Source organism: Haliotis cracherodii, unplaced genomic scaffold (assembly GCF_022045235.1).
Source record: "Haliotis cracherodii isolate W230 unplaced genomic scaffold, xgHalCrac1.p SCAF_12, whole genome shotgun sequence".
In the NCBI taxonomy this organism is placed as follows: domain Eukaryota; kingdom Metazoa; phylum Mollusca; class Gastropoda; order Lepetellida; family Haliotidae; genus Haliotis; species Haliotis cracherodii.
This window is the reverse complement of record NW_027266267.1, coordinates 24988865-25007006: the sequence shown is the minus strand read 5'-3', so window position 1 is coordinate 25007006 and position 18142 is coordinate 24988865. Positions and strand designations below refer to the sequence as shown.

Genomic DNA, 18142 nt, shown 5'->3' with positions numbered 1-18142 from the left:
GTTAGACACGAAGATATCGATTGTAAAGAATTAAAACTGTAACACGTCACCATATAGAAATTTTGTATTTTGTTGATTGTTTCCAAAGCGATGCCTGACATGTGTATTCATAAGGCCAACCTGAAGACAATGGTTGCGTTCATGGCGGATTAGTATTAGGGGGAATTTGAAACACTTAAGTCGGGGTGAAGGGTCATAGCGATGACGTTTTGTCAGAATCAGACACCAGGCTTAGAACTGGTGATAGTGCGCCTCTTGCCCGTCATGTGTTTGTCTAGTCAAGCAATTCCCAGCCTCGCCATGGACGACGAACCAACGGGACGTCAGCACGCCCTACGCTTGTGTTGACTCAAGGGACGATGCCTACTGCTTCAAGAGGATATAGCCGTGATCATATTCACAAGCAGTTAGGAAACCTGACATCTTGACTCTGACTCAGGGAGAAGCTATCTGAACGGCCACTCCATCGAGTTTATGTGCAGTGTGTTGGTAAGATCAACAACCCTGCAGAGTCCTTCTCTTGGATGAAGTCGGCTGGCCTGAAAGGTGAAACAGAAGGCTTTCTGTTTGCTGCTCAGGACCAGTCACTTCCCACTCGAAACCGTTAATGTGTGATTTTGCATCTAAATGTACATGTAGATGTGTGGTTTTGACACAGAGGTCCATCCATGGTACGACCCAGAATATGTAGAGGGCGTCTTGGAAAATGATAAATACAAAATTCTTTCGAATAGGCCTGTTTACAGCCTAAGGCGTATCTAGGCCAATCCCAATTGCGTGAAGAGATGCTCATGATATCAATCACTCGACTGTCTGGTCCAGACTCGATTATTTACAGACCGCCGTCATATAGCTGGAATACTGCTGAGTGCGGCGTTAAACAACAAACCAAACCAACAAAACAAAACAACCAAACAAACAAATGCAGTTTTGATTGAACGATGAGTTACACGTTCGTTAACTAGTGTAGTGTTCAAATGCAATCCTTTTAAACTTTTATTGCTTCATACAGCAATTTTCATAAGACTGCACGAAAAAGTCATGTAAAGGAAATCATGAACAGACAAGTAGTGACAATTCTATGCGGTGACAATGACTATAAAAGGGCAAACGTCAGTCCACATATTGAAAAGTAGAAAATGCAGTGAGAGAATGCTGCCAATCGCAGCATCACCATAGGACGTCTTGAAGCTGGAGAGTCTCCAGACTCATTTCAACGTACAACAGGGCCCACTTGCACAAAGCGATCTTAGCCCTGAGACTTTCGTAAGCCTTTGTTAAAATATGGGAGTTACGATCATCTTAGCGCTAAGATCGCTTTGTGCAAGTTTAATCGGTATACCTGCCTCAAATTAACCGAAGATCGTCGTCCGAGAAGTAGTAGACCAGGGGTCACCAACCCGCAAGGTCGCTACATCCGGGTCTTTCATCTACATCATCGACATGCCACTGCCTGGTTTGAGGAGGGTATCGTACCAAACAATCAGGAATCGCCTGCGAGAGGTGGCAATTAGACCCAGGAGACCGTTATGTGCCCCTTCATTGAGATGTTTGCATCGACGACAACGCCTGCGAGAGGTGGCAATCAGACCCAGGAGACCGTAATGTGCCCCTTCATTGAGATGTTTGCATCGACGACAACGTGTGCGATGGAGCAACACGGTACAGGCATGGACTCTGAGAAACTGGCGGCGAGTCTTTTCCAGTGATGAAGCACGATTTCTTCTCGAACGCAGAGATGGAAGACAACGTGTCTACCGACGTCGAAATGAACGTTTTGGACCGAACTGTGTTCGACATGTCGACAGATTCGGTGGCGGTAGTGTGATGATGTGGGGAGCCATATCTGAACTCAATACGGTTATGATGAAGGGGTCCAGAAGTGTCGATACAAGAATAAAGTGTTTTTATCCATAATGTTACGTATTCATCATCTGTCATGTTAAGTATCGAATATACGCGCCGGAAGTGGAGAGTTGCCGGGGAGACAACTCTGTCCGATTTTCCTTAGGGCTTTCTGATAGATCGACCTTTTTATCATAATTTGGCGGGGCAGTTTACCCTGTGGAAACACAGCTAAAGCTACAGAAACACGCACTACAATTATTAATTGACGAGAGCCAGACGTACTGCAGAGCGTAGGGGTGGTGGCGCAGTGGGTAAAGCGTTCGCTCGAGCCGCCGAAGACCTTGGTTCGATTCCCACATTGCATTGGTACATTGTGAAGCCTATTTCGTGTGTCCCCCGTCGCTATATTGTGGGATATTGTTAAGAGCGAAATAAACGCCAACTGTCTCACTTTTGTAGAGAACGTTATATAGAGAATAATGTCGACGAGGCTGTACTGATAGGCTTTGGTATCGCCATATTGTGTGTCGGCCGTGCATGTCACATACGGATCAATTATTGTGTCTTCATTACAACAACCATATAATCTACAGTACCTCAACAGTATTTAGGAGTGAATCTCGTATGCTTCGTACCAGAACCACTAGTGGCTGACCTTTTGATATTCTGGAGAGAAGGGATTTGCGCGGTCGGGTAGCCAAGTGGTTAAAGCGTTCGCTCGTCACGCCGAAGACCCGGGTTCGATTTCCGACATGGGTACACTGTGTGAAGCCCATTTCTGGTGTGATCCGCCGTGATATTGCTGAAATATTGCTAAAAGCGGCGTAAAGCCATACGTACTCACTCACTCTATGTCGAGCAATATTTCAGCAGCTCATGCCTTTGGTTTCTACATTTTCACAAGGTGTGTTTGTACCTCAATCGGGCATACTCCTTGTACAAAGAGTTCAATATACGTCATGCGACTCTTGTTTAAAAGGCCTCAGTAAAAAAAATTCCAAAATGCTTTTTGCTCGACATATGGAGGACATTTCCATCAATTTGACGCATCAGTGACAAAAAAGATGTCCGATGCCATTTCCTATTATACCATATGCTCCCATGGTTTTGTTTCAGGTGAACACTTGACTTGCTTTTGCATGTATTTGGGACGGGTGCCACCGGTTTCATCACTATTTCAAAAACGCAATATACCTAAATGTGACATTATAACTTATGATTCAATCAACACGAATTTTACTCATGATAAAATAGGAATCGTACAATGGACTGCTATTGACCTTTTTCACACTTTCGCCATCTTGCATCGAAAACGAGGCTTGGAGAGCATAGCTCCATGCAGTGTGAGTCGCATCAGCTGATAGGGAACAGACAGCATGTTGTGCATTTCACTGGTGGACATTTCAAACAAACAAAAAATGGTATCCTCTGTATCTAATACAGAAGATATTTCACATTTAATCGTGAGGTCCAACTAAAATATGCCTGTAATACACTGGAATTAGCATCTTGCTGTCAGGATCCCGGAAGTGAATGGAAAAGTGCATTTCGAGATACGTATTTCAGAAATAGATTGTTTTATCATAACCTCGTCGGCATATAGGTACAATGTGACAGTACATTCAATGACAGAAGTTGGGTATCGTAAATAAACCGCATAACATGAAACACGTCAATGTACTTTTGCAAAATTGCTCAGTCAATGCGTGGCTTGGCGAAATCGAGATCATGTTTACTTTTTCTGCTATGATTTTCATTTTAACATATTACAATGTTAATTATGAAAATAATTCGTGTGTCAAAATAAATATTCAGAAGGGGCGATATCTCTATTTAGTGTGTACAATAAACAGATGATACTTTACTTGTTCTTCAAACATCACTTACTTAACTGGTTACTGCCGATTGAGATTGCACCGTGCACGACAAAAGTAATAATGTGTGAACTGTTTAAAACAAGTTAAAGGAAACTAAAAATTGATAAATATAATTAAGGCATGATATTGAATAAATATAAGAATTGATACAACTATCAACTTCTTGAACACCCTCACCTAATCCTGTATGATGATAGGTAATTGTATATCAAAAGGATATACTAATACATATACTACTAATACATTTATCCTGAATAGTTTGAAAATGTCTTGATCAGATATGAGTACAAATAAAATAACAAAAGATAAAAAGGAATAAACTTCAATTGGTAATCAAGCCAAGATAAAATATATGTATTGGTACAAATTATGTTGATGGAACAATCTGGATTTCTCATATTTAACAAAGAAAAACAAACTAAAATTTTCATATCTTTATTTCTCACAATATAAGTTTTCAAAACTTAAAATGGATTGGGTGTCTTTGTCAGTCAAAAGCACCTAATTAAATTCCAGGAGAAAATAATTTTCTTGCTTGTAAACAAATGGTACAATGTGCTTTTTAAGTGTCTGATAAATATTGGCCATGTTGTTTTGTGAGTGAATAAGGCTTTTCACTTCCTCGTCCTTTGACAGGATGCACATTGTAACCATTGTGTTACTGTCAGCGGAAAGCTCCTCCAGACATCCGTCACCCGGATACTAGTACTTCATTGTGGTGACTCGCTGGCCTGAAATGAATAATTCAATAATATTGTAATAATATTCCTACTTCAATAACATTTTTTATAAACAATGCTTATTCACCTTCTCTCAAAATATTGCTTATTTAGAAAACGACATTCTTCTGAAATAGAGAAGTTTAAGGAAAATTAATCACAGTGTGTAACATTTGCTACTTAAGAACAATCTTGAAGCATCAATTCATCTGATATGTCTAAAACTCAAACAGTATATTCTTTGTAAACAGTAAACTCAACAGATGCATTAATTTAATGACAGTGTACTACAGCTCTATATATCAATGTCACACAGAAATTCACTCTTGTTTTAATGAAACACGTTTTGATATTTGTATTACCTGTATGTATTTAATCATGAAATACTTTGTTTAGTCTGACCATGCTGAAAACATACTTTCGCTAGAGTGAAATAAATAAGATTTTTTATTAAAATCAGGTGAAATATCACGTTTTGTCACACCTACAGTCAGTCTGCCTCATTGACACTATGGTTTTCTGAGTAAGGTCATGAAGATCACAAAGAAAATATAAGACTTGAATTTATTTTGTCAAATGCAATGTTTATCTCTTCATGTGGTTTACTAAAGTTGATATCTTGACTTGAAAATATTAACTTTGTCAGATCACAAGATGAGATATTATTAAACATATTTTATTGTCCAAAAAGACAAAGGGATTGGGCACAAGGGCAGCAGTTATTACCGCCTTCTCCCTATATACAGTTATACATAATATTGCATAATGAAAATGAACAATTTACAGTTGAAACTTCACATTGTGGAAACATAATGCGCAATATATATACAGTGCTCATATGAAGGATATGTACAATGTGCTGGAAAGTGAAGACAGTGTGCATCTCACACATATGCTAATATTATACATTTTAGTGTTGAATATAGATTTAACAATATTAATGATTAACAGTTTGGAAACAATACTATGCTAGCTACTGAATCTGTTAGTCGTGTCTATAAATTTGTGTACAGACAAGAATATTTTTGTATTCAGGAAAACATCTAAGTTTGGATCACCAAAAAGAATACTATGTAGAGTTTTTTGTCCTCCAAGATTATCGATAGCTGTCAGTAATGTCTCCCTAAAATCATCATATAAGGTACATTCGAAGAAGAAATGGAATGAATTTTCACAAGGAACATGCTATACAAGGAGCATGAGATAAATTCATGCTATATATCATCGTTATTTGACAAGGAAAACAAATTTTTTCTATGTATTTATACTTTTTTATTTTTCTCGTTTTGATTGAATTATAAAAAAATATCAAAATAATCACACCACTTGACTTGATTGAAATAAACTAAAGTTCTAAAGATTGTTAACAATAGTAAAATATTACATCATAACAATATAATTATTGCAAAATGACACAGTAAACTATATTCTTAAATATAAATTGATATGATAAATAATCAATAATACATGGCAATTGCTTGCACAAAAGAAATCCTTTTGTTTTAAAAGTTTCAAAACATGTTTGTGGACATAAAACCAGATGGGTTTCACAATTAAACAAAGGGAATTAATGAGTTATGATTGCAATACGCATGGGAATTAAAAATAATTCTGTTTATACTTTAAGTTTTTAGTAATGTCAATATCAATTTATGCATTTGAAATATTTGAATACAAACTGTTAAAGAGTTATCTGTTTCTGTAAATTATATAAAGATCACATGTTGATTGAACATTTACTGGACATTAATTAGTTGGGTTTTTGTTCATTTCATGACATGATTAAATCGGTACAGTAAAGTAAATATCATTTTGGTAGAAATATTAATTGTTACCAAAATTGCAGATCAAACTGTACTTTACTTCAAATATTTACACATCCTTTATGTAATAATTCAGTTGAAATATTACACCTCATGCTATCTAATCTGACAACATTGACAATCAAAATAACAACTGTTCACAATCACAACAGCACAAGTAGATCTAGAGGTCTAATATTTTATTGGAATGCATTTGAGTCCATTACAATTTACATCAAATACGCAACTGATGCAAAATTCTAATTTGTTACGATTGTAAATTCTCAGTAGGTTTCAGTTTGATACATTATATCAACATAGGCCTATATCAATTAAGTTAGTTTCTGACATATATCTAGATATGGTCAAAAGGTGAATATTTCGACTTCAAATACAACCCGCAAAGTTATTTAAACTCACAATAAATAGTTTAATGGTGTGTAAACAATGAATTATTCTTTACAAGATTTCAGTAGCATTTGTATTAAGTCTGTTCAGCTACCATAAACTGCACTGGGAGTTAGGTGGTCATGGATATTTTAAATTGAAATCATAACAGAACGGCCAGACTCAAATTTATATCGGTAAGGAGACCAGATAACAGTAGAATAGTTTGTCAATAAGAATAATGTTCAATACTTACGATAAATGTCCCGGGATGGTTAAATTGTCACAGTTTGTCCCGATTGCGTGCCTTGTTGACATCTCCGTGTGTTTCATGTGCTATCCAGCCTTCACCTTCTGCTCTCCAAGCCTCGCTTTCAAACCGGAAGTAGCGAAGTGTGAAAAAGGTCAATAAGAGTGAGTGAGTGAGTGAGTGAGTGAGTGAGTTGGGTTTAACGCCGCTTTTAACAATATTCCAGTTGTATCACGGCGTGTCAGCTTAATGTGGGAGGAAAGCCCGAAGTGGTGCAGGTCTCAGACGTTTACCCACGAGAAACCCACGAGCACAGGCATGGTGCTGACAAACCTAGAAACATAATTCGAGCGAACCGGGATTCGAACCGACAATCATAGGTTTCTGGCATGCCCAAGGGACGCAACTCTGCACAGCGAATCGCGGCGCCTTAGACGACTGGGCCACCCGTGCCCCCGGCTGCTTTTAGAAGAGATTTCTTATGAATATGGAAAGACGTTTTTTGCCTTCATTTATTTGAAAAGAATTTTATGTTCTCGAAAATGCTAGAAAATATAATATAATATATAATATAACCTTAGGTTTTACAAACAAACACGTTCACTGACATGTTAGATGTCCCGAAAAATATCGTATTATGCGTTAAAATGTTTAAGGATTGACTGTATTTTTTTCGGTTCATTGAGGTCTGAATCGAAAAACCGATGTGCAAACTGTATGAATCCGCGCAGTGGATTCTTACAAAAGTTTGCACATCGAAAATCCGGCTACTTAATTTAAAAACCAGAACTCTAAAATCAATGAAGGACACGAAAACAATCATAAAGACAATTTACACATTAAATACGTTTTATTGGAAAAAATAATACACTTCAACATTAATTTTGTTGAAACAATATCACAGGGTTTGGTGAAAAGATACATACAATGTATAGTCAATAACACGTCCATGGAGCTTGGTACGCTACCTTGATACTAGACTATGGAAACAGCAAATGTCGAGGCACAATGGCTGATTAATTTATCTATATAATATATAATTAATATAATATATATCTGTTGGCATGGTATAACATACTTCATCTGTTGGCATCGTATAACATACTTCATCTGTTGGCATGGTATAACATACTTCATCTGTTGGCATGGTATAACATACTTCGTCTGTTGGCATGGTATAACATACTTCATCTGTTGGCATGGTATAACATGCTTCATCTGTTGGCTTGGTATAACATACTTCATCTGTTGGTAAGTTAGTATTGCATACACTCGTTAGTTATAAAATGTACTTCATTTACAACACACTTAAACTGCTGTAAAGTCATAACACACTTCCAACCCCACTCCTACTGTAGGCACTGTATATACATGTTAAGGGCTTGTCGATCGCGACATTACAAATTAGTAATGGACATTAACACGCATGTTACGATACGATGGGCCTAGTCACGGTGAAGCTATTGATAGTGCAGGTATTTTGAGAATGTTGAAATACGTTGATTTTGCCACAACGGGCAATGTGGTTCGAGCTTGAGTGAGGTCTCGTTCTGTCAATCACGTCTGCTGTACCGCCACATTCAGCAGGCTGGTTCCTGTCGCTCTCCCAAACGTCGGTGAAGCCTTTGACGTCGAACCAACCGCTGGGGGTGTCGCTACATCGCATACAGGTGTCCCACCCCCAGTAGTCGGTGCCAATACTGGAAGTATAGATTGCCATGAACATATCAATATACTACCGTCAATCCGGATTAACGATGCCTGTTTATGTAGTAAAGTCCGCTTGTGTACATGTAAGCTCACCTGACAGCAACTGTTTGTGAAGTGGGGTTTTCGGGTTAACGGGGTTCCGGATATACGAGGTTACGCCGTTAGTACAAATCTCAATAGCGCGGAAACTTCGCCTTTAGCGTGTTTACCGTTATGTTTGTCTCTTTCAGAATTGCCTGCAATATTGTTTTTGCGGTTAGGAAGGTATAAACGTAACTTCCCGTGGGCATACTGTGTACTTACACAGATGTTTACGTTTATAAACAAATAAAAAAATACGTCAACAATAATAATTTCACATACTGCTTATTTATTCATTAACAAAAATAAAAACCCTGAATACAATCAGCGACATTGTTCAGCGCAATTATGTAACACAGACCCCGCCCATTCTATAATCAACCAATCAAGAAACAGTAGCTCGTGAGTGGGCGTGGCCTAATTGTATTTCGCTTTATGGAAACAAACACAAATATAATTGCTTGTATAGCCAATCAAAAGCCACGGAATCACTTGTAATTTACATATTCAGTCATTAACTGTTGATGTCACATATGGGTCAATTATTGTGTCTTAAAACATTACAACAACCATATAATCTACAGTACCTCAACAGTATTTCGTAGTGAATCTCGTATGCTTCGTACCAGAATCATTAGTGGCTGACCTATTCTGGAGAGAAGGGATTTGGGGGCGGTTGGGTAGCCTAGTGTTAAAAGCGTTCGCTTGTCACCCTGAAGACCCGGGTTCGATTCCCGACATGGGTACAATGTGTGAAGCCCATTTCTGGTGTCCCCCGCCGTGATATTGCTGGACTATTGCTAAAAGCGGCGTAAAACTATACTCACTCACTCACTCACTCACTCCCAGTGACGAGATAACCATGACTGTCACATTGAGTGTAATTGTGTCTAGCTGGTTCGTTCGTTCGTGAGTTGGGTTTAACGCCCCTTTGAGAACAGACGTTCCAGAATATCAGGCGTGTCAGATGTGGAAGGAAAGCTCGACTTGAATCAGATCTAAGACGTTTACCACTTTGGTGGACCCACGAGCACGAGTTTACTAAACTAGGGACATAATCGGGATTCGAACATACGATTATAGGTTCCTGGCACGCCTAAGGTACGCAACTCTGTTTAGCAAATTGCGGACCCTTCGACGACTAGACAACCAGTGCTCACAGACGGTACAGAGCCTAGCAGAAAATGTTTGCGTGTTTGCTTAATGTTTGCATTAACCCAGCTATATGACGGCGATCTGTAAATCACCGCGTCTGGACCAGACACTCCAGTGATCAATATCAGTGATCAATATAGGTTCCTGGCACGACTAAGGTACGCAACTCTGTTTAGCGAATTGCGGACCCTTCGACGACTGGACAACCAGTGCTCACAGACAGTACAGAGCCTAGCAGAAAATGTTTGCGTGTTTGCGATCTGTAACTCATCGCGTCTGGACCAGACACTCCAGTGATCAATATCGTGGGCAACGGTCCAAATCGTCGGGGTACGATGACACTATCAACCAAGTCGCCGAGCCAGACCGCCCGATCCACTTGGTTGCCTCTTACGACAACATAGAATATTATCGTAAATATTACATATATCGTAACATAGAATTCACAGCGGAGCACAGAATATGTAACTCAGTAAAACGTTAAATGTGTATGGAATTAATGAATGTCTCCTTTGTTTGGAAATTGAACATTTCTGCTGTAAATCGACATGTTCCACGTCTATGAACAAATGTGAATGTGTCCGGCGTTTTGCTTGCTTTTCTAACCGTTATACCCACGGGATGTGTCCGGCGAAAATACATGTGTCTGACGTTAATGCATGTATCGAGGGTAAATGCACGTGTCTGCTGTTAATGCATGTATCGAGGGTAAATACATGTGTCTGACGTTAATGCATGTATCGAGGGTAAATGCACGTGTCTGCTGTTAATGCATGTATCGAGGGTAAATGCTCGTGTCTGCTGTTAATGCATGCATCGAGGGTAAATTCACGTGTCTGCTGTTAATGCATGTATCGAGGGTAAATACATGTGTCTGACGTTAATGCATGTTTCGAGGGTAAATACATGTGTCTGACGTTAACGCATGTATCGAGGGTAAATACATGTGTCTGCTGTTAATGCATGCATCGAGGGTAAATGCACGTTTCTGCTGTTAATGCATGTATCGAGGGTAAATACATGTGTCTGCTGTTAATGCATGCATCGAGGGTAAATGCACGTGTCTGCTGTTAATGCATGTATTGAGGGTAAATGCACGTGTCTGACGTTAATGCATGCATCGAGGGTAAATTCAATTGTCTGCTGTTAATGCATGTATCGAGGGTAAATACATGTGTCTGACGTTAATGCATGCATCGAGGGTAAATGCACGTGTCTGCTGTTAATGCATGTATCGAGGGTAAATGCACGTGTCTGACGTTAATGCATGCATCGAGGGTAAATTCACGTGTCTGCTGTTAATGCATGTATCGAGGGTAAATACATGTGTCTGACGTTAATGCATGCATCGAGGGTAAATGCACGTGTCTGCTGTTAATGCATGTCTCTTCTTGATGCATGTGTCAGATGTTACTCCATGTGTCCAAGTCGTAAGGTTGAACTTACGTGTTAAGGTAGTAATAGTTGGCTTCACCCACAACGTTCGTTGTCTTTACGGACGGGGAACCTTCGGAGAATTCTACGCCATTGTACGGCCGCTGTCCGTCCTCGGCACCGCTCCAGTCCAGGGCTGTGTCTCCGCCGGTCTGGTAATAGTACTTGTCGAAGGCCGAAGAAGAACCAAAGGGCTGGTCACTCGAATAGCTCAACTCAACTGTATTGCCACCAGCTGTTATAATGGGGTAGTGTATATGAGGAATCGACCAAAACAAATACACTTTCCACCTATAAAGCGTGAGCGCAGGCGACTTCACAATCGATACTGGGTATATTGGTGAATGCCAAAGAAAGTATGGGAAAACTAACTCTCCAGGCTGGGGTGTTTTTGGCCAAAATACTTTTTTTCATAAAAATTTGTCCACAGGCTTTTACACACCCCCTCCCTCCCTTGACTAAACTCTCACTAACATAGGGCTGTTTGCGTGTTTTGAGGTAATGACTTGTCTCACACATTTCCAGTCTCCTATCCAACTACCCCCACCCCTAGAAAAACAAAAACAAGAACAACAAAAACAACAAAACACCAGCAACAAAACAAAACAAGAGAAAATTACAACAAAATTACAAAAAAAACATAAAGCAAAGCAAAACAAATCCCACACAGCAGCCCCCCAAAAGCAAACAACAACAAAAAACAAACAAGCAAACAAACACCTTTTGTATAGCATACCCTATCAACTTGACGATCTTTCAATTTCTTACAAGTATTACACGCTAATCATAAGTCGCTCGCCCACTTCAGTTCAATAGTTTCCCTTGTAAGTTGAGTTACAAACCTGGGTTCGTCCTCGTGTCGCTGAGACCGCCGCGGAAGAAGAGGTTGCTGCTGCCAGAGTACTGCATCATCACTACGGTCCTCTCATAACCTGAAAAAGGGCTCACCTGTTAAGTATCCAAAGGTGATCCTGAAACACTAACAAGCGCAGGTACAGTTCTACAGCACACAGTATAGATGGTCTCAACCCCCGATCTGGGCTTCCGGCATGCCGTGTAACAGGGCGAGACCTGATCTGATCTTGCCTTGTCCTCATATACTTGACCTGATGAGACCTGACCAGACCTGATCTTACCTTGTGTTTATCACCTCACCTGATCTTACCTTATATTAATTTATCTGACCTGATCTTACCTTTTATTAATTTATCTGACCCGATCTTACCTTGTGTTAATTTATCTGACCTGATCTCACCTTATCTTAATCTATTTGACCTGACCTAATCTTTAAAATAAAAAATGATGAGGTCAGGTCAGGTCGGTGATTTACACAAATCGAATCTGTGACGGAAACTCGACCCAACCCATGCGTGGCGGACACACGAACAACATTCATCCATTCCCAATTCCCAATTCCAAAGTATGCCTGTAACATATAAAGTTGATAAATCGTGGATTGAGTGTTCAACGATTTTACCCAGTATCAGTATCTCCATCCCACACTGGGAGTCAAGTGGTTAATGCGTTCGCTCGTCGGTTCGATTCCCCACATGGGTATATGAAGCCCATTTCTGATATCACCATCTTGAGTTTGCTGGCATATTGCTAAAAGCGGCGTCAAACCATACTTACTCACTCGCTCTCTCGCTTACTCATAAAGATCTGGCGATCGACACGTGCACAATGGTGGATAATAATAATAATGATGATGATGATGATGATGATGATGATGATGATAATATTAAAAATAAAAATGCTTTCTGTTTGCTGCTCAGGACCAGTCACTTCCCACTTGAAGCGCCTATGTGTGATTTTGCATCAAAATGTAAATATGACCTCTCAGACGTATCCAGGCCAACAAACCCGATCTTGTCTTTTTTGCTAAATCCAATGAAATCATTTATATCATTGTACCTTCTGTCCCCTTTGACACTAATGTGATTAACAAGATTCAGGAAAAAACATGGCAAATATGCTGACCTCGCTTTCGAAATGTCACGCTTGCATCCCAAGTACCAAGCTGTCCGACTCCCCATTGTTCTCGGTGCCTTAGGTTTGGTACTACCCATCGGGAGAGTACCCGGGTTTGCTACCAGGAATTCAGCCCTTCTGACAATCTGGGTAATGCAGTGTTGGGGAGTCTTCACATTCTCCGAAAAAGTCTGGGTGGGTTTGACTAGGCAGCTTTTCCTGGGAGAAGTCCCATTCGCTGTATGGGTTGCGTGTAGAAGGGGTAAGGGCCCTGAGCTGATGATGAGCCTAACCAGCCTGACTGTGCCAGGATCACCCAAACCCTCTTTGCAGCATTTTTTATTTTAATCTGTAAATAATAATAATGAGTGAGTGAGTGAGTATGGGTTTATGCCGCTTTTAGCAATATTCCAGCAATTTCACGGCGGGGGACACCAGAAATGGGCTTCACACATTGTACCCATGTCGGGAATCGAACCCGGGTCTTCGGCGTGACGAGCGAATGCTTTAACCACTGAGCTACCCAACCGCCCCTGTGAATAATAATAATAATAATAATACCTGATGCACACACTACATTCGGTGTTGTTGTTTGTAGAACAATAACCGTTGCCCCTGTTGATGCTGTGTTTATTCCGGGTTTAGTCTGCCTTGATACAGTTGATGCACTATTGCCTGATCCAGGTATTGTAAACCCAGGTACAGCTGAACCTCCATTGGTCAGTCCGGGTGTCGTCTGTCCAGCTGCAGTTGGGCCGCCACTGTTTGAACCGGGTGTCGTCTGTCCAGTTACAGTCGGGCCGCCACTGTTTGAACCGGGTGTCGTCTGTCCAGCTACAGTCGGGCCGCCACTGTTTGAACCGGGTGTCGTCTGTCCAGCTTCAATTGTGACGCCATTGCTCGAACCGGATGTCGTCTTTCCAGCTACAGTTATGCCGCCGTTGTTCGAACCGGATGTCGTCTGTCCAGCTACAATTATGCTACCGTTGTTCGAACCGGATGTCGTCTGCCCAGCTACAGTTATGCCACCGTTGTTCGAACCGGATGTCGTCTGCCCAGCTACAGTTGTACCGCCGTTGTTTGAACCGGATGTCGTCTGCCCATCTACAGTTATGCCACCGTTGTTCGAACCGGATGTCGTCTGCCCATCAACAGTTATGCTACCGTTGTTCGAACCGGATGTCGTCTGCCCATCTACAGTTATGCCACCATTGTTCGAACCGGATGTTGTCTGCCCGGCTACAGATGTGCCGCCGTTGTTCGAACCGGATGTCGTCTGCCCAGGTACAGTTATGCCACCGTTGTTCGAACCGGATGTCGTCTGCCCGGCTACAGTTGTGCCGCCATTGTTTGAACCGGATGTCGTCTGCCTTACTACAGTTGTGCTGCCATTTGATGTCGTTGATGAATTGCCTACCACATTGACGTCGCCTCCACTGTTTCCAACTGAAATAAATATATAATTACAATCACCAGAAAACAATAACCTGATGATTAATATTAACATAGTCTTGATAGAATAGAACATAAGTCGTTCGTTTAAATTGTTTCTTCTCTAATTGAAGAGAATCAGAACCCACAAGAACGATAGTAAATCTAAAATCAGCATTCCAAATGCCACGAATTTAACCATTTAACCACCCGAGAAAGGTTCCTCTGCTTAGATAACAGATGTTCGCCTTCGTATTCGTATCAGATATTTTTTGACAACTTAAACAAAATCAATTGAAAGGTTTTGAGGATTCTTGTATGGTTGCAATAGGTCACATTGAATCTTTGAATTCCGTCAACAAAATCTTAGGGCTAATTATAAGTAATAAAAAAATCTATCTAAACAGAGCGATACCTGCCCACTGCCAGAACACAGAATGCATATCGGAAATGTTAATTCAGCGCCCAGAATGAATGTTGTTTAAACGCCGCAACGTCGGACCGTAAATGATTCAAGTCGTTACCAGACCAAACGATGGTTGATAATATGAACAACATCCGACGCCTTCGGGGTACGTGAGTACGCAGTTACCACCCGATCCACTTTAGTCTCCGCTTACGACAGGCATAGGTGAGTGAGCGAGTGAATCTTGATCTTGAATTTTAACACTGGGGCCCCGTTCCACAAAGCGATGATAGCATTACGACCATTCTTCAAAACAGACCTACGCCCTCCGCAGCGTCAAACTTTGTGGAAGGGGTCCCTGGGTCTTTGATAAATCATTGGGCTTTCAGCGCTCAGATCGTTTTGTGGAACGGTGCTGTGACCTTAATCATCCCATGTAAAGGATGCTGTCGTATAGCTTCTCACCTGTCAGACCAACCGACACACCAATGACGGCACCACTAACAACGACACCTGCAACGACAGCGATGACGATCTTGACGAGGGGGGCACAAGCACCGACCTTCACTGCGGCTGTTCCTGCTTCTGCTGCTGCCGAATAATACCGATAATAAATGCTTTACAAATATTTGTGAACTGGATGCTAAAACTAAATTTCACTGTTACAGAACAGTATCGAAACATCAGTAATTGATAAAATTGAAGAGGCAGTCTCGACTTTTCGTACCATGGTATAGGTAGCAAGTTAGATGGTTTAACGCCGCTTTGAACAATACTTCAGTTATATCACGGCGTGTCAGCTTAATGTTGGAGGAAAGCCTGAAGTGATGCAGGTCTCAGACGTTTACCACTTCGGTGAAACCCACGAGCATGGGTATGGTGCTGACAAACCTAGAAACATAATGGGGGCGAACCGGGATTCGAACCCACAACCATAGATTTCTGGCGTGCCCAAGGGACGCAACTCTGCACAGCGAATCGCGGCGCCTTAGACGACTGGGCCACCCGTGCCCCCATTTCAGCTGAGAACGCTTGTTGACCATTGATATATAGTCTATACGTCTAAACGTAGTAATAAGCATATTCACACTTTGGTAAAATTAATACTAACTATATCAGTCAGAAGAATTTTCGTCGGAGCTCAACAGGGTAAATAAGAAAACACAATATACCTACATTTGTAAATTGATAATAAATTGTAAATTAATTCATCATGAACTTTACTCAGATTGGTAACCTTTTACCTGTTTAAGTTGTTGAATAAAAGGAGTAATCACTTATATTCATAACTGCAGGTTTAATTAAAGGTTTTTGATTAAACGGATAATCACATATATTTTGTAACGGTAGTTTTTCAGTTAAAGATACTTAAACAATCACATATATTTACTTATTCCAGTTTTTAAGTAAACGATCTTTTATGAAAGAAATAATCACATATTTACTAATTCCAGTTTTTAAGTAAACGATCTTAAAGTAAGTAAAAGGTGTGTAAAGAGACAAATAATCACGTACATACATACATATGTACGTGTTCCAGGTTTTAAGTAAATAATATTTTATCAAACAAACTATCACTTATAATTAGCAAATCAATATTACTGACCTGCCTCCATCGTGAATCCAGAAGGCGAACTAGGTAACGAAGGGTCTGGAGAAGTCGGCTATATAAGACCGTCATGTTTTGTTGATATGGGTTTCCAAAGAGATGGGTTCCATTTTGGTAGCTCAGATGTACCAAAGCCTGTACCAGGAGGCCCCTTCACTGGTACAGTCATGCGTAGTAATCTGATCCCCGAAACGAGAGTGACTGGAGAGGTTGAGTTCAAGGGTCAGAGGGATGTTGACTGAACCAATCAGAAAGCAGTATTTGGTTTCAAAAGACTATGACTATGATGGTGGTGGTGTGTTTCACAAGATGTTTTTTCGGTTGCTAGGATGTGATGTTGTACACAGTATTTTTGAAGAACTTCTTTGTGACGGGATTCGTGCAAGGGATTCAGTAGGATTGTCTCCGTGGGCATAAATTCATGGGGATTCTCCCGCGGGGTTGGTTGGTTGGTTTGTTGTTTAACGCCGCACTCAGCAATATTCCAGCTATATGACGGCGGTCTGTAAAAAATCGAGTATGGACCAGACAATCCAGTGATTGATATCATGAGCATCGACCCACGCAATTTGGATCGATGACATGCATCAACCACGTCAGCGAGCCTGACCACCCGATCCCGTTAGTCGCCTTTTACGACAAACATAGTCACCTTTTATCGCAAGCATGGGTTGCTGAAGACCTATTCTACACCGCAATCTCCACGGATCTCTCCCGCGGGGAGTCGGTTAAGATCAACAGTGTTCTCGTAAAAGGCGGAAAGGGGACAGCTTAAAAAAATGTTCCAATTAATGTCTTCAATCTTCACTATTACGTGTTCCCTCAATCCCGTGTTTGTTCATGTGAACACTTGACTTGACTTTGCATGTGTTTGTGACGGGCACCATCTGTGGGGCAGGATACATTCGCCTTTTCGCGAACACCTGGTGTCATAACTATTTGATAGTGATTCATAAACACGCTCATGATATAGTTCCTGGTGAGACATTACGTCACTCGATCCATTCTTGGTGACAGTTGAGTGACAGTACTTTGTCGGTCTACCCGTAGAATTGGTCTTCAGCAACCGTTGCTTGCCGTAAATGGCGACTGTGCTTGTCGTACGAGGCGACTAACGGGATCGGTCGGTCAGGCTCGCTGACTTGGTTGATGCAGGTAATCGATCCCAATTGCGTGAATCGATGCTCATGTTGTCAATCACTGGATTTTCTAGTCCAGACTCGATTACTTACAGACCTCCGTCATATAGCTGGAATATTCCTGAGTGCAGCGTTAAACAACAAACAAACAATATTTTACCATACACTTCATGGGATTATCAATCTAATTAAAATCATATCTTCGTGGTCACTACCTCTATACAAAGATCTGAGGACATCCCAGTGCAGGAAACGTCAGAACGATCTTTCACGAACATTGATCGACAATTGAAATGACATTCGTGACCAACTCGTTCTATTCC

General features: G+C 40.8%; 1 protein-coding gene across 1 annotated transcript; it reads right to left on the bottom strand.

The window, feature by feature from the left end:
- Window positions 1–8312: 8312 nt before the first annotated feature.
- LOC139457225 (secreted protein C-like) lies at window positions 8313–16687 on the bottom strand. Its single transcript, XM_071238638.1, has 6 exons — window positions 16674–16687; window positions 15537–15688; window positions 13796–14680; window positions 12106–12195; window positions 11276–11498; window positions 8313–8583 (listed from the first exon to the last, which is right to left on the bottom strand). The coding sequence occupies exons 1-6, from the start codon at window positions 16685–16687 to the stop codon at window positions 8313–8315; spliced, it is 1635 nt and encodes a 544-aa protein (XP_071094739.1).
- Between the last annotated feature and the right edge of the window lie 1455 nt (window positions 16688–18142).

Excerpts from the sequence above, each read along its gene's own strand:
- LOC139457225 (XM_071238638.1), bottom strand. Across the intron at positions 12,196-13,795 it reads GAATGTAGTGTGTGCATCAG|GTTATGAGAGGACCGTAGTG; the intron begins GTATTATTATTA and ends GCCCTTTTTCAG. Across the intron at positions 11,499-12,105 it reads CGACACGAGGACGAACCCAG|CTGGTGGCAATACAGTTGAG; the intron begins GTTTGTAACTCA and ends CCATTATAACAG.